This window comes from Pristiophorus japonicus, chromosome 4 (assembly GCF_044704955.1).
Source record: "Pristiophorus japonicus isolate sPriJap1 chromosome 4, sPriJap1.hap1, whole genome shotgun sequence".
Lineage (NCBI taxonomy): Eukaryota > Metazoa > Chordata > Chondrichthyes > Pristiophoridae > Pristiophorus > Pristiophorus japonicus.
In genome coordinates, this window is record NC_091980.1 from 67,370,999 (window position 1) to 67,396,936 (window position 25,938).

A 25,938-nucleotide genomic window follows, 5' to 3' on the forward strand; every position below is an offset into this window, starting at 1 on the left:
GATCCATTTGGAGTAGGCATCTACTACAACCAAAAACATTTTTCCCATGAAAGGACCTGCGTAGTCCACGTGGATGCGTGACCATGGCTTGGCGGGCCAGGACCAGGGGCTAAGGGGGGCTTTCCTGGCTGCATTGCCCAGCTGGGCACACGTGTTGCACCTGCGAACACAAAGTTCCAGATCTGCGTCTATCTGAATGATCTGAACACAGGTCCAGTCTGATTGCTACAGGAACACTCTCTGCACACAAGTATTTCAATAAGCATAATTTTCCTGCCTTATACAATTGCCTAACGCTAGTTATCACCTTGGTTTAAACACATATTGCCCGTCTTCAATCTTCTCATGCTGCTAGGAGGTGCTCCCCCAGTGACTGCAACATGGGAGCAGGGAGGCTGCTGTGGCTCAGTCAGGGGCTTTAGAGATGCTCATGGTTAGTGACCTCTAGAAGCTTGGAGCTGAGGGGACCCAGCTGCAGACTGCAGCAACTCAGCAGCTGCTGGAGTAGTCTGGCCCAGTTTGCTTTCTGCCACTGGAATGGGCAAACAGTTTCGGGGGTCGTGAGGGTCCAGACATACTGTCATCCTGAGAGATGGCAACATATACCCTTCCCATTACATAGCTAACCCTGCTACCAGGCTGCAGTTGAGCAGTCTCAATAATTTGCAAGAGAGCAGACTGTAGAAGATCTGTCAGCCAACAGCAGCTATCCATTTGGTTTCCAAGTCTGTCCATGGCAGAACTGATGGTTGAGAACGAAGACTGTATGGCCCCAGTATGAACATCTCTAAGAGATGCTGTTACTAGTGCCACAGACTCCTACAGGGAGGGCCCAGCTGCAGTGTCCATTGAGGTGACAACATGCTCCATAGTTGACTGCAGAGTGTTAATGCCATACATCAAAATCCAGTAAAGATTGTTAGTGGACTCCTCTACACATTCTGACATGTTGTCGAAGCTCCCTGGCCTTTAAAATCTGCAACTCTGCTCTCTTCAGCAGAGTTAGGATGCAAACTGCCGCGAGCACTTTCCAGGTTCATCCTTTGCACATACACCTGTTCCTGCTCACTTGTAATAAGTGAGTCACCCAGTGCAGTCCCCTATAATTCACTATCTACCACAGAGGGTGCCGATTTCTGTGAGACAAAGTGACTGCATTTTTGGGAGGGATCTCCCCAACAGTCTGTGTAATTGCAAGACCAGAGACATCTGATAGAACCATAGAACCATAGAAATTTACAGCATGGAAGGAGGCCATTTCGGTCCATCGTGTCCGCGCCGACCGACCAAGAGCTATCCAACCTAATCCCACTTTCCAGCTATTGGTCCGTAGCCCTGTAGGTACGGCACTTTATAAGTGCCCATCCAAGTATTTTTTAAACCTGGTGAGGCGTTCTTCCTCTACCACCCTTTCAGGCAGTGAGTTCCAGACCCCCACCACTCTCTGGGTAAAGAAATGTCCTCTCATATCTCTGCTATACTTCCACCCAATTACTTTAAATCTATGGCCCCTAGTTGTTGACCCCTCTGCCAAGGGAAACAGGTCCTTCCTATCCACTCTATCCAGGCCCCTCATAATTTTATACAGCTCAATCAGGTCTCCCCTCAGCCTCCTCTGTTACAAAGAAAACTGACCCAGCATCTCCAATCTTTCCTCATAGCCAAAATTCTCCAGTCCAGGCAACATTCTTGCAAACCTCCTCTGCATCCTTTCCAGTGCAATCACATCTTTCCTGTAATGTGGTGACCAGAACTGCACACAGTACTCCAGCTGCAGCCTAACCAGTGTTTTATACAGTTCAAGCATAACCTCCTTGCTCTTGTATTCTAAGCCTCAGCTAATAAAGGCAAGTATTCCATATGCCTTCTTAACCACCTTATCTACCTGGCCTGCTACCTTCAGGGATCTGTGGACCTGCACTCCAAGGTCCCTTTGTTCCTCTATACTGTTCAGTGTCGTACCATTTAATGTGTATTCCCTTGCCTTGTTAGACCTCCCCAAATGCATTACCTCACACTTATCTGGATTGAATTCCATTTACCACTGTTCTGCCCACATGACCAGTATATTAATAACTTTCTGTAGTCCACAGCTTTCTTCTTCATTATCAACCACACAGCCTATTTTAGTGTCATCTGCAAACTTCCTAATCATACCCCCAACATTCAAGTCCAAGACATTGATATATATACAACAAAGAGCAAAGGACCCAGCACTGAACCCTCCGAAACCCCACTGGAAACATCCTAACAGTCACAAAAACACCCATCAACCATTACCCTTTGATTCCTATCTCTGAGCCCATTTTGGATCCAACTTGCCACTTTGCCCTGGATCCCATGGGCTTTTACTTTCATGACCAGTCTGCCACGTGGGACCTTATCAAAAGTTTTGCTAAAATCCATATATACTACACAATACGCACTGCCCTCATCGACCCTCCTAGTTACCTCCTTGAAAAATTCAATCAAGTTAGTCAGACATGATCTTCTCTTCACAAATCCATGCTGACTGTCCTTGATTAATCCATGTCTTTGCAAATGAAGATTTATCCTGTCTCTCAGGATTTTTTTGAATAATTTTCCCACCGCTGAGGTTAGGCTGACTGGCCTGTAATTAGTTTATCACTTTCTCCCTTTTTAAACAAAGGTACAATGTTAACAGTTCTCCAGTCCTCTGGCACCACACCTGAAGCCAGAGAGGACTGGAAAATGATGGTCCGAGCCTCAGCTATTTCCTCTTTTGCTTGTCTTAACAGCCTGGGATACATTTCATCCGTGCCTGGGGATTTATTCGCTTTCAAAGCTGCTAAACCCCTTAATACTTCCTTTCTCGCTATGTTTATCTCATCTAATATTTCACACTCCTCCTCCCTCATTGCAAAGTCTGCATCGCCTCTGTGTTTTGTGAAAACAGATGCAAAGTATTCATTAAGAACTATACCCACATCTTCTGCCTCCACACACAGATTTCCTTTATGGTCTCTAATTGGTCTCACTCTTTCTCTAGTTAACCTCTTGCTCTTAATGTATTTATAAAACATCTCTAGGTTTTCCCAGATTTTACTTGCCAAAATTCTTTCATGCTCTCTCTTTGCTTTACTGGTATCTTTTTTAATTGCACCCCTGCACTTTTTATACTCCTCTGGAGTTTCTGCAGTATTGAGTTCTCGGTGTCTGTCATAAGCTTCTCCTTTTTTCTTTGTCTTGCCCTATATGTCCCTTGACATCCAGGGGGCTCTGGATTTGTTAGCACCACCCTTTTTTCTTCAAGAGAAGATACCTGCCTTGAACCCTCAGGATCTCCTCCTTGAATGCCTCCCACTGTTCTGCCACTGATTTACTATCAAGTAGCCGTTTCCAGTCCACTTTGGCCAAATCCCATCTCAGCTCAGCAAAATTGGCTTTACCCCAATTGAGAACTTTCTTGCTGGTCCACTTTTGTCCTTTTCCATAACTACTCTAAATCTTACTGAATTATCATCACTAGCACCAAAATGCTCTCCCTTCCGCCTGCCCCTCTTCATTCCCCAAAACCAAGTACAGCTTTTTGGGCTTGTTACATACTGGCTAAAGACGTTCTCCTGAATGTTTTTTAGGAATTCCGCTCCCTCTATACATAAGAACATAAGAAATAGGAGCAGGAGAAGGCCATATGGCCACTTGAGCCTGCTCTGCCATTTAATACGATCATGGCTGATCCAATCATGGACTAAGGCCCACTTCCCTGTCTGCTCTCCATAACCCCTTATTCCCTTATCGTTTAAGAAACTGTCTATTTCTGTCTTAAATTTATTCAATGACCCAGCTTCCACAGCTCTCTGAGGCAGTGAATTCCACAGATCCACAACCTTCTGAGAGAAGAAATTTCTCCTCGTCTCAGTTTTAAATGGGCGGTCCCTTATTCTAAGATTATGCCCTCTAGTTCTAGTTTCCCCTATCAGCGGAAACATCCTCTCTGCATCCACCTTGTCAAGCCCCCTCATAATCTTATACATTTCGATAAGATCACCTCTCATTCTTCTGAATTCCCATGAGTAAAGGCCCAACCTACTCAACCTTGCTCATAAGTCAACTCCCTCATCTCTGGAATCAACCTAGTGAACCTTCTCTGAACTGCCTCCATAGCAAGTATATCCTTTCGTAAATGTGGAAACCAAAACTGCACGCAGTATTCCAGGTGTGGCCTCACCAATACCCTGTACAACTGTAGCAAGACTTCCCTGCCTTTATACTCCATTCCCTTTACAATAAAGGCCAAGATTCCACTGGCCTTCCTGATCACTTGCTGTACCTGCATACTAACCTTTTGTGTTTCATGCACAAGTACCCCCAGGTCCCGCTGTACTGCAGCACTTTGCAATCGTTCTCCATTTAAATAATAACTTGTTCTTTGATTTTTTTCTGCCAAAGTGCATGACCTCACACTTTCCAACATTATACTCCATCTGCCAAATTTTTGCCCACTCACTTAGCCTGTCTATGTCCTTTTGCGTAAACATCGACACAAACTTCAGGATTTTGGACTTTAAGTTTTGGACATGGTTTTTCCATCTTTCATTTACTGCAGAAGAGCTGACAGCATGACTGGGACAGGCCCAGGCATGTTCCACAGGAATACACATCAGGTGGGCGGGGATAGTCTGGGATGTGTCAATGGCTGAAAGCAGGAACCTCATCGCAGGTAGATGGCTGATGGAGGACCCTTTTGTCGTGTAATGGGAACCCATCAGTGAGAGATCAAGTAAACTGGTCAGTGCTCAAGCCATCATCCAGGAATGAGAGAGCTCTGGAGCGCAGGAACCTCAGGACAAAGGAAGCTATTGGCCACCCAGACTCGTTGGAGCCTTTAACTCCAGGAAGAGCCCGGTAACAAAAGCACAGGCCGGAGATGTGATTCATGCTCTTTAGTTGGACTGCCTCAGGCAAAGGACTGGCTTTTGGCGTGAGGATTCAGCAAGCATTTTTCGGGTATAAGGGAAGGCAGTTTGCTGCCATCTCTCTCCTCTTCTACGCTTGCTTGCTTCATTCAACACATTCGAGGACCGAGCACTCCGTCGGGGATGGAGAGAAGAAACCATCATCTATGAGCAAAGAGAGCCTCGCTATTTCGACTGGGAAGCTGACCTTGAGACTGGGACTTGGAAACCACAGATTGGTACGGGACCAGAAGTTACACGTCATCGGGAGAAGCAGCGAGTAAGCCAAAGGGTTAACTGGTGAGTATTATATCAGCCCACACATCCTTTAGACCACTGCATAGTGTGAAGGTGTGTCGTGTGTCCCAACCAAGTCTTAGGGGTTTAATGGGGAGGTTCTGCACGGATCATAGGCGTACGCACAGTCTGTTGGACAGATTCGGTTTTGCACTATTGATCCAAGCAGGGGTGGTTTTAGTCGTGGGTACTTTGCGATAGGGGCCTATTCAGATGGGCCAGCGTTATGTGTTATACTGTGTTTGTGTTACGCTACCAGGGTGTGTTTTACTGGGTGCAGGTGTATGCTTTAACTTGAATAAAAGCATTGTGATGGTTGAGATCAAAAGATCTGTATATAACTGAGTATTCTGTTCACTACTATAATTCCCGGGTCTAGAACTGTTGTAAGTGGGGTAATTAGAAACCACCAAGGGCAAAACCACTTACAGAATATCCTCCTGTTCTGGTATTCTCGCTTCTGCAAGAAGAACTGTCCGGTCTGTTATACCTAAAATAAATGTAGAGCCAGTTTAATGAGAAATAAATAGAGAGACTCTTCCTATAAACGAGGGGTATGGGGACATTTCAAACTTATAAAAGGAAAATAGAAACTCTTCTTGTTACATAAAATCATGCGGGATGGAGTTTACAGCAGCAATTAACACTGTTTTACTTTATAATTCCCCCTGAGATTTAAAGTACAGCAAATCACCAATGTATCTTTTAATTCAGGGAAAAGTGCCCCATTCCTGTAAAATCTGACTGGATAAGGAGCAGCAGAAATGAGACAAACTTCCCTAATCATAATGGGTCCAGTCATTGATCTCCAGGAAGTTAATTCTAATGATCAAGGAATGAGATGAGACTGAGGGACATTTAAAGGCTCCACACAACCAGCACTTTATTTAATAAATACCTTTACTAACAATCATTGAATATACCAAACAGTGGAAAGGAGATGGAAGAGCAAATCTACAAGACATTTTCGGAAAGACGTAAAAAAAATAAAGTAGTGATAATTGGAGACTTCAATTATCCTAATATAGACTGGGAAAATAAAAGTGTAAAGGCAAAGTGGGGTAGGAATTCCTGAAATGTATAAAAGAGAACTTTCTTAATCAGTGTGTTTCCAGCCCAAGAAGGAAGGAGGTAGTGTTGGATCTACTTCTGAAAAATGAAAGGAGCTAAGGGGAAAGAGCGGGGTAGTGGGACTAGCTGAAATACTCTTGCAGAGAGCCGGCACGGGCTCGATGGGCCGAATGGCTTCCCATACTGTAACCATTCTATGATTTTAAGTGGGACACGTGAAACATGTTTCAGTGGGGCAAATTTTGGGAAACAGCGATCACAATATAATTACATTTAGAGTAGTTATGGAAAAGGACAAGGAAAAATCAACGGTGAAAATGCACAACTGGAAGAGTGCTAATTTCAGTGTGGGAAAGGGATCTGTCCCGAAAGATTGGAAACAAGTTTATCAGATAAAACAGTAAATGGGTAATTGAAAGAGGGGATAGTTATGGTACATACTTATTCTTGTATAGAAGCTTGGTTAAACCACACTTGGGAGTACTGCACACAATTCTGATCTCAGTATTATAAAAAAATAGTGGGACTGGGTAAGATGCAAAAAAGATTTACATGGATGATAAAAGAACTGAGAGGTTATACTTATCAGGAAAGACTGAACAGGCTTGGGATCTTTAAAAAAAAAAGAGAAGGTGGTTAAGGAGTGACCTAATTGAAGTCTTTAAGATTATAAAAGGGTCTGATAGGGTAGGCATGGAGAAACAGTTTCCACTTGTGGGAGAGTGCAAAACTAGAGGCCATGAATATAAAATAGTCACTAATGAATCCAATAGAGAATTCAGGAGAAATTTATTTACCTAGAGAGTGGTTAGAATGTGGTATTTGCTACCACAAGTAATAGTTGAGACGAATGGCACAGATGCATTTAAGGGGAAGCTAAATAAGTATATGAGTGAGAAAGGAATAGAAATTTCTACGGATAGGGTGAGATGGAGGGGTGGGAGGTGGCTCGTGTGGAGCATAAACACTGGCATAGACCAGTTGGGCCAAATGGACCTGTTTCTGTGCTGCACATTCTGTTTAATCTATGTAACAGTAGAAATGGGTTAGAGTGTTGAAGGGTTTTCAAGATGTCTGAGGCAGCTTGGCATAATATGAATGATAAGAGGAAGAAGCAGTAAGTCTTCAGGGGAGGCAGATAGTTGTGAGTGTAGTGTAGGTTTTTAAGATGTGAGTGCAAGCAGAAGGAGCTGCATTTAAGTGTTTGGTTAAAATTTGAGGAAACACATGGGAAACAGAGGAGGGAAGGATTGACAATGGTGGAGCTGAAGTAGGATGGTGCAGGGCTGTATGGAGAGTAAGAGTGATGTGAAGAGGAGCCTTATCTTTGCAGTCCTGGTGTGATTATTACGTTTTCCTGCTCTGCAGTCCAATATAACATAAATTAGGGCTTTATTACATAAAATTAGGGCTCATGAGATTGGGGGTAATATATTAACATGGATTGAGGATTGGTTAATGGACAGATAACAGAGAGTAGGATTAAATGGATCACTTTTGGGATGGCAGGCTGTAACCTATGGAGTGCCGCAAGGATCAGTACTTGGGCCTCAGCTATTTACAATCTTTAATGACATAGATGAGGGGACCGAGTGTAATGTATCCATGTTTGCTGATGATACAAAGCTAGGTGGGAAAGTAAGTTGTGAGGAGGACACAAAGAGGCTGCAAAGGGATATAGACAGATTAAGTGAGTGGGCAAGAATATGACAGATGGATAATGTGGAGAAATGTGAAGTTATCCACTTTGGTAGTAAAAATAGAAAGACAGAATATTTTTTTAATTGTGAGAGATTGGGAAATAATGGTGTCCAGAGCAACCTGGGGTGTCCTTGTACACAAACCACTGAAAGTTAACATGCAGGTACAGCAAGCAAATGGAAAGCAAAAATATTGGAGTATAAAAGTAAAGAGATGAGGGACTTCAGTTATGTAGATAGACTGGAGAAGCTGGGGTTTTTCTTAAAGCAGAGAAGGTTGAGAGGAGATTTGATTGAGGTGTTCAAAATCATGAATGGTCTTGACAGAGTAGATCGAGAGAAACTGTTCCCATTGGCAGAAGAGTTGAGAATCAAGAGGACAGATTTAAGGTGATTGGCAGAAGAACCAAAGGCAACATAAGAAAAAACCTTTTTACGCAGTGAGTGGTTAAGATCTGCAATGCACTGCCTGAAAGGGTGGTGGAGGTAGAATCAACCACGGCTTTCAAAAGGGAGTTGGATATGTACCTGAAAGAAAAAAATTGCAGGGCTACGAGAAAAGGACGGGGGAGTGGGACTAGCTGAGGTGCTCTTACTAAAGAGTCAGCACGGGCTCTGTCATTTATGTAACCTTTATGTAACAACCCTGCAATACTGTATATATGTAAGAAATGCACACCTTGACCACAGGGGGTGAACTTCTGGGAGACACTGCTCACCTGGTCACCCAGGTATATAAAGGGAGGTCCCATGCAGGGTCATCACTTCTTGGTCCTGTGAATAAAGGTTCAGGTCATGGAGTGACCTTGTCCATAGAATGTGCCTCGTGTGGATTTGTGGTATTGTATAAGGACTTTACATTGGCGACGAGAAACGGGAATCAACGACCCACGAGAATGGCCACCGGCAGCACAGATGAATGGTACTGTGTTGGTGGGGACTGGGACAATTTCATTGAGAGGCTCCAGCAGAGTTTTGTCACGAAGGACTGGCTGGGAGACACAGCGGCCGACAAGCGAAGGGCTCATCTCCTGACCAGTTGTGGACCTAAGACTTATGCGCTCATGAAAGACCTGCTAGCACCTGAGAAGCCGGCGGACAAAACCTTCGAAGAGCTCAGCAAACTAATCGCTGAGCACCTCAAACCGGGGAGCAGCGTACACATGGCCCGACACAGATTCTGTACACACCGACGTCGGGAAGGACAGAGCATACCGGATTTCGTTGCGGACCTCCAGCGCTTGGCCAGCTTCTGTAAGTTCACAGACGCCTGCAGGGGGGAGAAGCTAAGCGATTTCTTTATTGAGGCAATGGGTCAAGTAGCTTTCTGCATGCCAGAAAGCTACTTGAGACCAAGGACTTGACCTTGGAAGCAGCGGCGTTGATGGCTCAGACTTTTATGGCGGGGGAGGAGGAAACCAAGATAATATACGCGATGGATCAGGGAGTCAATATCATAAATGCGACACACAGCCCTGCAGGCAAGCAAAGGCAATTCGAGACACCCCAGGCAGCAACAGACCCAAGAGTAAGTCTCCAACAGAGAAAATGGCAGGCTGAACGGACAATGCAGCCATTGACACCCACTAACAGGGTGCTCAAGAGCAGTCAAAGGGACAATCAGCGAGGAATGCCTTGTAACAGCTCTTTTGTTCACAACAATGGGAATCTCAGCTCATACTGGAGGTGTGGGGGCAGACATGCTGCCAGGACTTGCAGGTTTCAACAGTTCGTCGACAGAAATTGTAACTTCAGTGGCCATTTAGCCAGAATGTGCAGAAAGCCTGTAACCAGGCTAATATACGAGGTGGATGAACCAGATGAGGGGTCTGCGAGGCAGGATGACGCTTGGGGCAAATCAATGGACGCTGAAATTCAGCGGGTTCATGTGGCAAACATTCACAGCTCATATACCAAAACGCCACCTATGATGATGAAAGTCTTATTAAATGGCATCCCTGTACGCATGGAGCTGGACACGGGGGCCAGCCAGTCACTCATGAGTGTTCAACAATTCGAAAAGCTGTGGCCACTCAAAGCCAGCAGACCCAAACTAGAATGCATTGAGACGCAATTACGGACATACACTAAAGAAATCATTCCAGTGCTATGCAGTGCAATGTTGGCGGTCACACACAATGGATCGGTGAACCGGCTGCCTCTCTGGATTGTCCCGGGCAATGGTCCCGCACTGTTGGGGAGGAGCTGGTTAGTTGAGATGAACTGGAAATGGGGGGATGTGCACGCCATGTCATCTGTGGAGCGAAGTTCATGCTCACAGATCCTACAGCAATTTGAGTCACTATTTCAACCTGGCGTCGGGACGTTCAAAGGTACCAAAGTAGTGATGTGCATCACCCCGGATGCCAGACCAGTGCACCACAAAGCCAGAGCTGTGCCGTATGTGTTGCAGGAGAAAATTGAGAGCGAGTTGGACCGGTTGCTGAGGAAGGGCATCATCTCGTCCGGTGAATTCAGCGACTGGGCAAGTCCCATCGTTCCGTTCCTAAAAGTGGATGGCTCGGTCAGGATCTGTGGCGACTACAAGGCCACGATCAACCGGGTGTCCCTACAAGACCAATACCCACTCCCGAGAACGGAGGATCTTTTTGCCACGCTGTTCACCAAGTTGGACCTCACTTCAGCCTACATGACCCAAAAACAGGCTGACGAATCTAAACTACTGACCACCATCACCACGCACAAGGGACTGTTTGTTTACAATAGGTGTCCGTTTGGCATTCGATCAGCGGCCACGATTTTTCAAAGAAACATGGAAAGCCTGCTCAAATCCATTCCTGGAACAATCGTATTTCAGGATGATATCCTCATCACAGGTCGTGATACCGAGGAACATTTTCACAACCTGGAGGAGGTGCTACGCCGACTGGACTGGGTAGGCCTGTGACTCAAGAAGTCTAAGTGTGTGTTTTTGGCTCCCGAGGTTGAGTTTCTGGGCAGGAGGGTTGCTGCAGACGGGATTCGACCCACCGAATCCAAAACAGGCGATTCGATGAGCGCCCAGGCCCTGCAACACATCGGAGTTGCGTTCATTTCTGGGACTGTTGAACTATTTCTGGAACTTTCTGCCAAACTTAAGCACATTGTTGGAGCCACTACACATGCTCCTGCATAAGGGTTGTGATTGGTTTGGGGGGGACTGTCAGGAACGGGCTTTCAATCGGGCGCGGAACCTACTTTGATCAAATAGGTTGTTGACCCTGTACGACCCCCGTAAGAAATTGGTTCTGACATGTGATGCATCGTCCTATGGGGTTGGGTACATGTTGCAGTAGGGTAACGCTGAGGGCCAGCTACAACCTGTGGCTTATGCCTCCAGGTCGCTCTCTCAAGCTGAACGGAGATATGGGATGGTTGAGAAGGAAGCACTCGCATGTGTCTATGGGGTGAAAAAGATGCATCAGTACCTTTTTGGCAGGAGGTTCGAATTAGAAACGGACCACAAGCCGTTAACATCCCTGCTGTCAGACAGCAAGGCTGTCAATGCCAATGCATCAGCTCACATACAGCCATGGGCTCTCACGCTCGCTGCGTATGACTACACCATCTGGCACCGGCCCAGCACCGAAAATTGCGCTGATGCGCTCAGCAGGCTTCCACTGGCCACCACTGAGGGGGCAGCGGAACAAAGTGCTGAAATGGTCATGGCTGTCGATGCCTTTGACAGCGCAGGCTCCCCCATCACAGCCCACCAGATCAAAATCTGGACCAACAGAGATCCCCTCCTCCTTGATTAAGAAATGTGTCCTGACTGGGGATTGGGCGCCCGGACACGAAGCATGCCCTGAGGAGGTCAGACTATTTCACAGACGGATGGATGAGTTCTCCATCCAAGCCGACTGCCTACTATGGGGCAGCCGGGTAGTCATGCCCCAGAGGGGCAGGGAAGCATTCATCAGGAAACTCCACAGCGAGCACCCAGGCATCGTGCTGATGAAGGCCATTGCCCGGTCACATGTGTGGTGGCCGGGAATTGATTCAGACCTGGAACACTGTTCGCAGGTGCACGACGTGTGCCCAGCTAGGTAATGCCCCCAGGGAGGCCCCGCTCAGCCCATGGCCTTAGCCCACCAGGCCATGGTCACGTATTCACGTAGACTACGCGGGCCTGTTCATGGGAAAAATGTTTCTCATTGTGGTTGATGCGTACTCGAAATGGATCGAGTGCATCATTTTGAATTCGTGCACGACATCCACCACCATGGAGAGTCTGCGTGCGGTCTTTGCAACCCACGGCTTGCCGGACATCCTTGTTAGCGATAATGGCCCATGTTTCACAAGCTACGAATTCCGGGAGTTCATGTCGGGTAATGGCATTAACCATGTCAGGACAGCACCATTCAAGCCGGCCTCCAATGGCCAGGCAGAACGTGCGGTCCAAATCATAAAGCAAGGCATGCTCCGGATTCAAGGACTCTCCCTTCAATGCCGCCTATCGCGCCTGCTGCTGGCCTATAGGTCCCAACTGCACTCGCTCACGGGGGTCCCGCCCGTGGAGCTACTCATGAAACGAACACTCAAAACTCGGCTGTCCCTCATTCATCCAGTCCTGTCCGACATTGTTGAGGGTAAGCGCCAGTCCAAAAACGAGTACCATGACCGAAATTCAAGGGGGAGATGTATAGAAATTGATGACCCCGTATTTGTTCTCAATCATACTTTGGGGCCCAAGTGGCTTGAGGGTACTGTAATAGACAAAGAGGGGAATAGGGTCATCGTGGTTAAACTTAACAATGGGCAGATATGCCGCAAGCATCTGGATCAAGTAAAAAAAAAGGTTCAGTATGGACACTGAGGAACCTGAGGAAGATCATGAGATGGTATTCACACCACCGCCAGTGAACGAGCAACAAGAACATTCAGCAGCATGCACAGTCCCTGCGGTCAGGCCGGACAGGCCAGAATCACCACAGGTGGCAGACACGCATACCAAGGCTCAACAACCAGAGCCCCAACTGTGGCGCTCCACGAGAGAGCGCAGACCACCCGAGAGATTTAACCTATGATCCCAATAAGATGTTGAGGGGGAGGTGATGTCATGTATGTAACCTTTATGTAACAACCCTGCAATACTGTATATACGTAAGAAATACACACCTTGACCACAGGGGGTGAACTTGTGGGAGACACTCCTCACCTGGTCACCCAGGTATATAAAGGAAGGTCCCACGCAGGGTCATCACTTCTTGGTCCTGTGAATAAAGGTTCAGGTCATGGAGTGACCTTGTCCATAGAATGTGCCTCGTGTGGGTTTGTGGTATTGTGTAAGGACTTTACAGGCTCGATGGACTGAATGGGCTTCTTCTGTGCTGTAACCATTCTATGGGGCCAAGTTTCCACAGGAGTTGCTCCTATTTTTTTGGAACAACTAGTTTTTTTTGGAGTATCTTAAAAATCGCAATTCTTCACATTTAATTTGCTCCAGTTTCAGTGAGTTAGTTCCGTTTCTTTTTAGTTCAGTTTTTTTCAAAAGGGGCGTTACCAGCCACTTACGCCTGTTTTGGCCATTTAAGCAAGTTTAGACAGCCAATAGTTACTCCAAACTAACTTAGGCCAGCGTATGTATCCACTTTTGTACGCTCAGAAAAACCTTGCGGACACTTTAGGAATCAGGCGCAGGTAGCCAGAGATAGATGGGGGAAAGGAAGTTCGAGGATTTTCCAAAGCACTAAACACCTTCACAACAACATTAAAGAAGCATACGTACATTTAAAGCACTAAGCACTAAACAAAGCAGTACATTTAAAGCACCAAGCACTAAAATAAGCATTCAATAACAAATAAAAAATACAAGGAAAGCACCAAGACTTACAAAGCACTAAACAAAGCACAAAAAATAATAAGTAATTAATTAAAAAATAAAAAATAGAAGGAACCAAAAGCACCAAGACCAAAGTAATAAGCAATCAATCAATAACAAATAAAAAATAGAAGTCCTACCTTTATGTGAAGGGAAAGCAGTGGGCCGCCAATGAGGGAGAGGAGGGGGGGAAGAGGAGAGGGGGGAAGAGGAGGGGGGGATGGGGGGAGGAGGAGGGGGGGAAGAGGAGGGGGGAGGAGGAGGAGGGCGGAAGAGGAAGGGGGGAAGAGGAGGGAGGGATGGGGGGAGGAGTGGGGCAACGTTAAACAGACGAGCCTGCCCAGGTCCCATCCTACTCATGACTTGCCCCCAATCTCTTTGCTTTTCTGCTATCCCCGCCCACCCCGAACATCTCCGAGGCAGTCCCAAGGAACACACGATGGCGTCAGTCATCTTCCTTCTTGATGGCCACTGTTGTCAGCTCCTTCTCCCTTTCTTGTTTGGCTTTCTGTTCCCGGGATCTCCTGTCTCCGATGATGGATATTGCCGTCTGTTCCCTCACAGGTCGCGACGGAGAGCCCATTCGGCCAGGGCTAGGGGTGGCATGCTTCGGGCCCCTCCCACACAGCCTGCAGCACACGCACACAGAAGCTGGGGGTGAGGAGCTACTGCACATGCGCGCACACTCTAGCGCGCATGTGCAGAGGTCCCAGCACTGTTTTCAGCACCGGGACCTGGCTCCACCCCCCACACGTTCTGCTGCGCTACGCCAGGGCCCTACATCGGTGCTGCTGCATGGAGAATAAAAGTTAAATAATAGGCACCGTTTCTGTTCTAAAAAGTCGGCACACCTCATGGAGGTGCGCCATTCTAACCGTGGGTGCAAACTTGGGCTCTATGATTCTATACCTAAGGAAGAATATACTTGCCTTAGAGGGTATGCAACAAAGGTCACTGGACTGATTCCTGGGATAAGGCATTATCCTATGAGGAGAGATTGAGTAGACTAGGTCTATATTCCCTAAAATTTAGAAAAATGAGAGGTGATCTCATTGAAACATATAAAATTGTTACAGGGCTTGACAGGGTAGATGCTGGGAGGATGTTTCCCCTGGCTGGGCAGTCTAGAATGAGGGGTCGCAATCTCAGAATAAGGGGTTGGCCATTTAGGACTGAGATGAGGAGAAATTTCTTCACTCAATAGATTGTGAATCTTCGGAATTCTCCATCCCAGAGAGCCGTTGAGTATATTCGAGACAGAGATTGATGGATTTTTGAATACTAAGGGAACCAAGGGATATGGGGATAGTGTAGGAAACTGGAGTTGAAGTAGAAAATCAGCCATGAACATACTGAATGGTGCAGCATGCTCGAAGAGCTAAATGTTTTACTCCGGTTCCTATTTCTTATGTTCTTATGTCCTGGGAACGGTGCTTGTGACATGTACCTGCTCAGCCACCTCTTTCCATTGCTGCTGAGAAGTTTGAGCGCATCTCTATCGGAGGGGAAGGCTACTTCTTGCTGCAGACTTTCTCTATGAGCACCTCCACCACTGTATCAGAGAATCTGTTCCTGGGTGAAGTCATACTGCCTGTGCTCCAGAAAATCGCCTTCCACACTCATCACCGAAATGTGCTCATCTCTTTATGGGCGGCCCTTCCAAATTTCTCACCCTGCCAATTGGCGAACTGCCCATAGGGAGCACGATTAGTACTGGCAGATCACCAATTGCAATTAAATTAAGCCTGGCAACAAAAATGCCACGGGTCCCCCACTGCTTGCATCAGGCAGGTAGTTGGAACAGATGCACCACCACTCGATCTATGCCGTACAACAAAATTTGACCCTAAAGGTTCATGACAATAGCACAAGCTTAGTTTTTTACATCAACAACATGGTATTATTGATTGTTACTTCAGGAACTTGATGACCAGTGGTGATCAAAATGTCTCATTAAGTAGTTAACTAATAATGAGTCTGCATTATTGAAGTTTTTTTTAACTGGAACCTACTGTACATAAAAATCTGTGGAGCAAAGTAAGAACACTAAAATTGTATTTAAATTGAAAATTATTTTTATGTATTTTAGGTTCATTATAAATTCCATAACATTACTATTTACAGTTTGCAGAGGGACCATTGCTGGATAGTCTTTACTGGAAAGAATGGTACAATGGCCAGCCTTTGTATCAAGGCAGGAGCTACATATACTATGAGAATATCCTTTTAGGACTCCCTCAAATGCGACAGTTGAGGGTGCGCAACAATACTTGCACTGTTCATGAATATTTTCAAGATTTCATTAAAGACTGTTATGATGCTTATCGTTTTGGATCTGAAGACCTTACATCATTCGGCCCTAAAACTGGATCAGAGTAAGTTTTATATAAACATTTCTTGAAATCTTTCAGACAAATTTATTTTTGCAAGTCGAAAGCAAGAATCTGAATTTATATAGTGCCTTTAATAAAAAGTCCCAAGGCGCTTAATGTAGAACAACATTGCAATTTGCTTCACACAGGCGTGATCAATTAAACAAATCACTAGGCAACGAAGGAACATAGGAATACCAGTGGGGCATGCAACCCTTGAGCCTGTTCCGCCATTCAATCAGATCATTGTTGATCTGTACCTCAACTCCAGTAACCTGCCTTTGATCCATATCACTTGATACCCTTGCCTAATAAAACTCTAACAATCTCAATCTTAAAAGTTTTAATTGACCCAGAATCCATAGACTTTTGGTGGAGAGAGTTCCAGATTTCCACTGCCCTTTGTGTGAAAATGTGCTTCCTGATTACACTTCTAAATGGCTTAGATCTAACTTTAAGATTGCACCCTATCTGGATTCTCCCACCAGAGGAAATAGTTTCTCTGTATCTAGCCTATCGAATCCCTTTACTATTTTAAAAACCTATCAACCTTCTAAACTCAAGGAAATACAAGCATATTTTATGTAACCGGCCCTCACAATTTAACCTTTTAAGTCTCAGTATCATTGTGATGAATCTGCACTCGTTCCAAGGCCAGTCTATCGGTCTGGTGACCAACACTGAACGGATCACAGCAGGTGATCTGACCAAGGCTTTGTACAACTGAAGCATCACTTCCTCACTTCTGAATTCAAACCCCTTTGAGATAAAGGCAAGCTTTCCATTTCACTTTCTTATTGCTTTTCGTATCTGCACATTAGCTTTTTGTGATTTGCTTACACGGACATCTAATTCCCTTTGCACCTCAACAGCTCCTAGTCTCTCACCATTAAGAATATATTCCAATTTGTCTTCGATCTAAAATGGATGAGCTCAAAATTCCTCACATTGAACTCTATCTGCCATAGTTTTGCCCACTCAGTCTGTTTATGACCCTTTGGAATCTTCTTCTCCCATCTACACAACTTACCGTGCCTCTTAACTTAGTGCCATCTGCAAACTTGGAAATACAACTCTATGTTCCTTCATCCCAGTTAGTAATATATATATAGGGTGAAAAGCTGAGACCCCTGTACAGATCCCTAGAGATGTTACATTCGACCAATCAGAGTTCATAGAATCATACAATAGTTATAGCATGGAAGAAGGCCATTCTATTCGTCGAACACGCTCTCGGTTAGTCCCACTCCCCCGCCCTTTCCCTGCAGCCCTGCAAATTTGTTTCCTTCAGATATTTATCCAACTTCCTTTTGAAAGATAAAATTGAGTCTGCCTCCACCACCCTTTCAGGCAGTGCAGATCTTAACCATTCGCTGTATGAAAAAAAATTTTCTTATGTCGCGTTTGGTTCTATCGCCAATCACCTTAAATCTGTGTTCTCTGGTTCTCAACCCTTCTGCCAATGGGAACAGTTTTTCTCCATCTACTCTGTCCAGACCCCTCATGATTTTGCACACCTCTATCAAATCTCCTCTCAATCTTCTCTGCTCCAAGGAGAACAACCCCAGCTTCTCCAGTCTATCAACGTAACTGCCGTCTCTCATCCTTGGAATTATTCTCGTCAATCTTTTCTGCACCTTCTGTATGCCTTCACATCCTTCCTAAAGTGTGGTGCCCAGAATTGGACACAATACTCCAGTTGGGGCCGAACCAGTGTTTTAGGCAGGCTCATCATAATTTTCACACTTTTGTACTTTATATCTCTATTTATGAAGCCAAGGATCCCGTAAGCCTTTTTAACTGCTTTCTCAATCTGCCCTGCCACCTTCAACGATTTATGCAACATAGCCCCCAGATCTCTCTGTTCATGCACCTCCTTTAGGATTGTACCTCTTAGTTTAAAGGTCCTCTCTTCATTCTTTCTACCAAAATGCATCACTTCACACTTTTCTGCATTAAATTTCATCTGCCACGTGTCTGCCCATTTCACCAGTCTGTCTACGTCTTCCTGAAAATTATCACTCTCCTCACTGTTCACTATAGTTTCAAGTTTTGTGTCATCTGCAAATATTTTAATTGTGCACTGTACACCCACGTCCAAGTCATTAATATTTATCAAGAAAAGCAGTGGTCGTAGAACCGACCCCTGGGGAACACCACTGTATACCTTCCTCCAGCCTGAAAAACAACCGTTCACCACTACTCTCTGTTTCCTGTCACTTCGCCAATTTCGTATCCATGCTGCCACTGTCCCTTTTATTCCATGGGCTTCAAAAATTTTGCTGGCAAGCCTCTTATGTGGCACTTTGTCGAGCACCTTTTGGAAATCCATGTACACTACATCAACCGCATTACCCACATCAACCCTCTCTGTTACCTCATCAGAAAACTCGATCAAGTTGGTTAAACATAATTTGCCTTTAACAAATCCATGTTGGCTTTTTTAAATTAATCCACCCCTATCCAAGTATCTGTTGATTTTGTCCCTGATTACTGTTTCTCAAAGCTTCCCCACTACTGAAGTTAAACTGACTGGCCTGTAGTTCCTGGGTTTATCTTTGCACACTGTTTTGAACAATGGTGTAACATTTACAACTCTCTAATCCTCTGGCACCACCCCCATATCTATGGAGGATTGGAATATTATGACCAGTACCTCATTGATTTCCACCCTCAATTCCCTCAGCATCTTAGGTTGCATCCCATCCGCTCCTGGTGATTTATCTACTTTAAGTACAGCCAGCCTTTCTTCTTTATCAATTTGTATCCTCCTACTTTACAATGTCTATGGCTGCATCCTCTTCCTTGGTGAAGACAGATGCAAAGTATTCATTTAGTGTCTCAGCCATACCCTCTGCCTCCATGCATAGATCTCCTATTTGGTCCCTAATCAGCCCCTACCCCTCCGCTTACGACCCATTTACTATTTATATGCCTGTAGAAGACTTTTGGATTACCTATTACGTTGGCTGCCATTCTATTCTCATAACCTCTCTTTGCCCCTTTTATTTTCTTTTTCACTTCCCTTCTGATCTTTCTATATATAGCCTGATTCTCAGATGTATTTGGAACCTTGTATCTGTCTACCCTTCTCTTTTTCTGCTTCATCATATTCTCTGTCTGTTTATTCATCCAGGGAGCTCTGATTTTAGTTGCCCTACCTTTCCCCCTCATGTGAATGTACCTCGACTGTGACCTTTATGAACTACTTCCTCTTTAAAGGCAGCCCACTGTTCCACTACAGTTTTGCCTGCCAATCTTTGATTCCAGCTTACCCGGGCCAGATCCGTTCTCATCCCACTGAAATTGACCTTCCCCCAGTTAAACATGTTTTATCTAGATTGCTCCCTGTCCTTCTCCATAGCTAATCTAAACCTATGATCACTGTTCCCTAAATGTTCACCTATTGACACTTGCTCCACTTGACCTACCTCATTCCCCAGATCCAGCAATGCCTACTCCCTCGTCAGACCAGAAATTTACTGATCAAGAATGTTCTCCTGAACACATTTTCAAAATTCTTCCCCTTCTCTGCCCTTTACACTATTACTATCCCGGTCTATATTAGGATAGTTGTAGTTCCCCATTATCACTTCTCTATAGTTCTTGCGCCTCTCTGTAATTTCTCTGAAAATTTGTTTCTCCATATCTTTCCCACTATTTGATGGTCAAAGAATACACCTAGTAGTGTAAATGGCATCTCTATTATTTCTTAACTCTAGCCATAAAGATTGTGTCCTTGATCCCCTCCAGGACATTCTCCCTCTCCAGCACTGTAACATTTTCCTTAACCAATACTGCCACGCCACCTCCTATCTTTCCTACCCTGGAACCAGGGAGGCAACATACCATCTTGGAGTCACATCTGTGACCACAGAAATGCTTGTCTGCTCTGCTAACCATCGAATCCCCTACCACTATTGCTCTCCCACTCTTCTTCCTCCCCCTCCCCATAAAGCTGAGCCACACGTGGTGCTGCCGTCTTGGCTCTGGCTGTACTCCCCAGAGGAACCATCGCCCTCACCAGTACTCAGAACAGAATACTGGTTGGAGAGCGAGACGCAGTCAGGGGCCTCCTGCACTACCTGCCTGGTCCTCTTCTGTCTGGCAGTCACCCATTCCCTCTGTCCCTGCTCACTCTTTAGCTACGGGGTGACCACCCCCTGAAACATGCTTTATATGAAGCTCGCAGCCTCGCAGATGCACTGCACTGACGCCAGCTGCTGTTCAAGTTCCAAAACCCAGAGCTCGAGCTCCTCCAGCTGATGACACCTCCTGCACACGTCATTGTCCAGGACACAGGAAATGTCCTGGATTTCCCACATGGCACAGGATGTGCATTCCACTGTACTGAGCTGCCCTGCCTTGCCTTTATTTATTCGACTATAAACTAACTTTATAGGATCTTAAGACTACGATGTATCTAATTCAAGTTATTAATATAATTTAGTATTAACAGTTACTAATTTAATATAGTATTATCTGTTACTAATCTCCAAGCTTCTGCTTTATCACTAACCAGATATGTAATCCCGCTTCCTAACTTGAAGAGAAAAAAAAACATGTGACTTTTACCAACTAATCAGTTACCAGCTGTCCTGTGACATCACGCCTTGTGTTTTTTTCGAATCGCCGGTCAGCTCCCTTTATGCTACCTCCGCTGCCAGTTCATACCATTTCATTGATTAGTTTCATGCAATCTTTTTCATACAGCAAAACAGGCAGACAGGATCTTAGTTTAACATCTGATCTGAAAGCAGGCACCTTCGACAAAGCAACATGGCACTTAGTCCCGGTGCATAATATGTGCTTAACTTCTGCATGCAGCTCAAATCCACATACTTCTGACTGAGGAGAGAGACCAACTGAATCAAAGTGACCCTGGTGGTGTACCTGATTGTGTAGCTCTTATTGTAGGTTTGGAGGCAGCATCCTCCAGCTTCCAGAGCTACCTGCACAAGAAATTGACAACCTTATATCCATTTAAAAATTCAGGTAGCTGTAGAACATACATTCTGCTTGATCTGTGTGTTAAGCAGTAAGCACATATTTCAACTTAATTAAATCTTACAAATGACTTCAGAGCTGGAGGCCAACTGTACAGACTAGTTCTTCGAGACCCTGTGCTGGAGGATTGTTAACTTCAGAATATCACTCTCTTTGTTAAGGTGAAGGCTATAATTTGGCCCCTCATAAATATATATGGATTTTAACAAGGCTTTGATAAGGTCCCACATGGCAGACTGGTCACAAAAGTAAAAGCCCATGGAATCCAGGGCAAAGTGGCAAGTTGGATCCAAAATTGGCTCGGAGGCAGGAAGCAAAGGGTAATGGTTGATGGGTGTTTTTGTGACTGGAAGGATGTTTCCAGTGGGGTTCCGCAGGGCTCAGTACTAGCACCCTTGCTTTTTGTGATATACATCAATGATCTAGACTTGAATGTTGGGGGTATGATTAAGAAGTTTGTAGATGATACTAAAATCGGCTGCGTGGTTGATAATGAAGAAGAAAGCTAAAGACTGCAGGAAGATATTAATCAACTGGTCAGGTGGGCAGAACAGTGGCAAATGGAATTTAATCCAGAGAAGTGTGAGGTAATGCATTTTGGGAGGGCGAACAAGGAACGGGAATACACATTAAATGGTAGGATACTGAGAAGTGTAGAGGAACAAAGGGACCTTGGAGAGCATGTCCACAGATCCCTGAAAGTAGCAGGCCAGGTAGATAAGGTGGTTAAGAAGGCATACGGTATGCTTGCCTTTATTAGCCGAGGCATAGAATACAAGAGCGGGGGGGGGCGGGGGTGATGCTTGAACTGAATAAAAAACTGGTTAGGACACAGCTGGAGTACTGTGTGCAGTTCTGGTCACCGCATTACAGGAAGGACATGATTGCACTGGAGAGGGTACAGAGGAGATTTACGAGGATGTTGCCGGGAGTAGAGAATCTAAGCTATGAGGACAGATTAGATAGGCTGGATTTGTTTTCATTGGAACAGAAGAGGCTGAGGGGAGACCGCATTGAGGTGTATAAAATTATGAGGGGCCTGGATATAGTGGATAGAAAGGGCCTATTTCCCTTAGCAGAGGGGTCAACAACTAGGTGGCATAAATTTAAAGTAATTGGAAGAAGATTTAGAAAGGATTTGAGGGGAAATTTCTTCACCCAGAGGATTGTGGGGGTCTGGATTACTGCCTGAAAGGGTGGTAGAGGCAGAAACCCTCACCACATTTTAAAAGTACTTAGATGAGCACCTGAAGTGCCGTAACCAACAGGGTCATGGACCTAGAGCAGGAAAGTGGAATTAGGCTGGATAGCCTCTTGTTGGCTGGCACGGACACGATGGACCGAAATGGCCTCTTTCCGTGCTGTAAACTTCTATGATTCTATAATTTGAAGAGATGTTACTTCTCTTAGTATGGAGTAGCAGATTAAATATTATCAGATACTAGAGGCAGTTCACGTGAGGCAATGAGGATAACAAGTACAGTGATATCTCAGATATCTCCAAGATCAATGATAGAACAATATTGATTATTTCCCATCTGACTGGCATGTTCACAGAAAATCTTTCTAAAACAGATAGAAAATTTATAGAAATTAAGCAAATACGAACTGATGGCATTAGTAAATCTGATATTATGTTGCAACCCATGTTCTTTCACAGGTTCTGACATCCTAATCACGCAAGTATTATAACCTTGTAATATGCTGCAAATTATCCTCGAAGTTCACAATGCAATTATATAGATATTTCTCATTTGTTAATTTATGTCTTTTTCTCCCTTTTTTAAAATACCACCAGATGGGAATACTCAGTTCCTAATACTCAATTCGAGCTGTGGCACTGGGGTAGACTTGCTACATACGGCAATGGTGGTTACATTGTCGAGTTAGGCAGAAATAAAGAAACCAGTGCTGAGAAGATGAAACGTCTTAAATCTAAACTTTGGCTTGATTCCGGGAGTAGAGCTGTCATAATAGACTTTACAGTCTACAATGCAAATGTTAACTTGTTTTGTGCCATCAGGTTTGTGAAAACATTTTGAGTATTTTAGTAATATGGTTCAAATCAAATTTCCACAGTTCAATTTATATTTACGTTACATTGAAATCCAACAATATATATGTGCATCATTAAACTCACATCACGTGCAATTCATCTGTAGCCACTTTTTATTTTCCCATTGATGATTTTGTGGGTATAGCATCATAATAAAGACAATTGTTTGTAAATCACATTTAATTAACTCTGTTTTCCCAGAACTCAAACTCCGCACACGAAAACCTGGGTAAATTTGATATAGTATAGTATTAGTATTAGGCAGTCCCTCATATCGAGGATGACCTGCTTTCACACCAAAAAGGGATGAGTTTGCATGTGTTTCAATGAGGGACCTGATATTCCAGGTCCCGAACTACATTTTGAAGGGTGGAAGATGCCTTTGCGTGGATTATTTTAACATGGGGTGGCTGCTGCACACCAGCTACCACATGGGTTTGACAGAGCGAGGTCTTGGTCCAGTGGCAAGGGTTAACCAAGACGATTAAATCAAGTTCTGCCGTATGTACCTAGTGCGCCCACATATTCCTACTGTCCATAGACCGTAGTGTGGGCTGGCCCGTGCTGCCCCATGGGCCCTCGACTCTTCTGGGCCCCGAACCCTCGCCTCTCCTGGGCCCCGATCACATCGCTCCTGGACCCCGATCTTTCTCCACTCCTCTGCTCCGGTCAGTCGCCGCACCTCGACCATGATCTCTTGCCTCACCTCCGCCACGATCTCTCACCACTCCTCCACCCCGATCATTCACTGCACCTCCGCTGATTGCGGCGGCCCTGGAACCAGCGTGGTGCCTTGACCTGTGAGGTCGGGGGTATAAAAGGAGCATGCAACTACAAGATGCAGCGTGAGCCATTCCAGGAGGGCGACGGCTTTGAGGAGGGTGACTGGATGACGTCACCAAAACCCAGGTGTGGGAAGGAACATTAGCGGGGCCCAGGTACAGCAGAGGAGCGGGGAGGTTGGGACTGAGGAGCGGCGAGAGACTGTGGCGGAGAAAATTTGGTATATAACAAGAGTAAACCTCAATAATTAGTGGACAAGGCTCAGTTAAAAGGATGTGGGTTGTATTTGTACTATAAAAATGTTGTAAATTTAATTTTCAAGTAGGTAAAATGTGTTTTCAGTTCTTTCAAATTGATTGAATCTTATAACTTGCTTGCTTACCAGGCTACTGGTGGAATTTCCTGCAACTGGTGGAGCCATCCCTTCCTCTGAGTTTCTCACAGTCAAACTCCTACGATATATTTCTAACTTCGACTACTTTCTGGCTGCCTGTGAAGTTATTTTTTGTTTCTTTATCTGCTACTATATAATCCAAGGAGCCTTAAAGCTGTACACCTTTAGGTTATCATACTTCAAGAATATTTGGCATTGTTTGGATACTTTAATTGTTCTGGTCAGTATTATGTTTTAATATGAAAAGGAAGTAGTTTGTGCTTACTCTCATAATATGCTTTATTCTATTGGTTAGTTCCTTTTACATAACAATAACAATTGAAACATAAATTTTTTTTGTTCCCACTATCTATCCATTATTGCTGTAATATTTTAGAGTTTACAAAGTATAAACAGTTGGGATTTTAACTACATGAAATTAGGCAGAAAAACAAAAATGAAAAAGCCTATGTACATCTCTAACTTGTACAGCCTGTTTCTACCTCCTCCTCACCATACACAAACAGAGCCTATTTCAGTTAGCTCCTGCCCCACCAAACTAATTCTCTTTCCTTGGCCCTATTATTTCCCCCTTGTCCAGTATCTACCCATCTACATCCATGACTCCTCTGTTGCCCACTGCCACTTGGATTATTTCAGATTCTGCAGCCCCAATCTAATCGTTGCCTTTCCATCATGGATGTGATCACTCTTTAACACCATCCCTCACCAGGGTGGTTTCTGGGACTTCCACTTCTCCCCAGTCAGACACTGACGCAAACAGCCCCCATTCACCACCTGGCTGAACTTGGTCTCACTTTGAACAACTTCCCCTTTAACTCCACACATTTCCTCCAGTTAAAAGATGTCATTATGGGAGCGTGCATGGGTTCCAGATATGCTTGTCCTTTTGAAGGATATGTGTCACATTCTTTGTTCCAATCCTACTAAGGTCCTTCCTTACACGTCTTGCTCTGTTAGATTGCTGACTGTATTGGTGCTGCTTTCAGATCTTTAGAATTTCGTTAACTTTGCTTCCAAGCTCCACCCATTCCTCACCTTTATGTGGTTTATTTCTGACCCTTTTAGTGTCAGCTTGGCTCATTCACCCGTAAGTCAGAAGATTGTGGGTTTAAGCTCCACTATAGACTCATATAAGAGTAGGAGTAAATGGATACTTTTCAGAATGGCAGGCAGTGACTAGTGGGGTACCGCAAGGTTCTGTGCTGGGGCCCCAGCTGTTTACATTGTACATTAATGATTTAGACGAGGGGATTAAATGTAGCGGATGACACTAAGTTGGGTGGCGGTGTGAGCTGCGAGGAGGATGCTATGAGGCTGCAGAGTGACTTGGATAGGTTAGGAGAGTGGGCAAATGCATGGCAGATGAAGTATAATGTGGATAAATATGAGGTTATCCACTTTGGTGGTAAAAACAGAGAGACAGACTATTATCTGAATGGTGACAGATTAGGAAAAGGGGAGGTGCAACGAGACCTGGGTGTCATGGTACATCAGTCATTGAAGGTTGGCATGCAG

At 44.9% G+C, this 25,938-nt stretch overlaps 1 protein-coding gene across 1 annotated transcript in view; it reads left to right on the plus strand.

The window, feature by feature from the left end:
* LOC139262449 (polycystin-2-like protein 1) overlaps positions 1-25,938 on the plus strand; it is a 151,295-nt gene that overhangs the window by 70,612 nt on the left and 54,745 nt on the right. Inside the window, exons 4-6 of the mRNA XM_070877637.1 lie at positions 15,933-16,183; positions 22,986-23,210; positions 24,412-24,640. Of these exons, the coding sequence (XP_070733738.1) occupies positions 15,933-16,183; positions 22,986-23,210; positions 24,412-24,640 (705 nt within the window). The remainder of the gene's footprint in view (positions 1-15,932; positions 16,184-22,985; positions 23,211-24,411; positions 24,641-25,938) is intronic.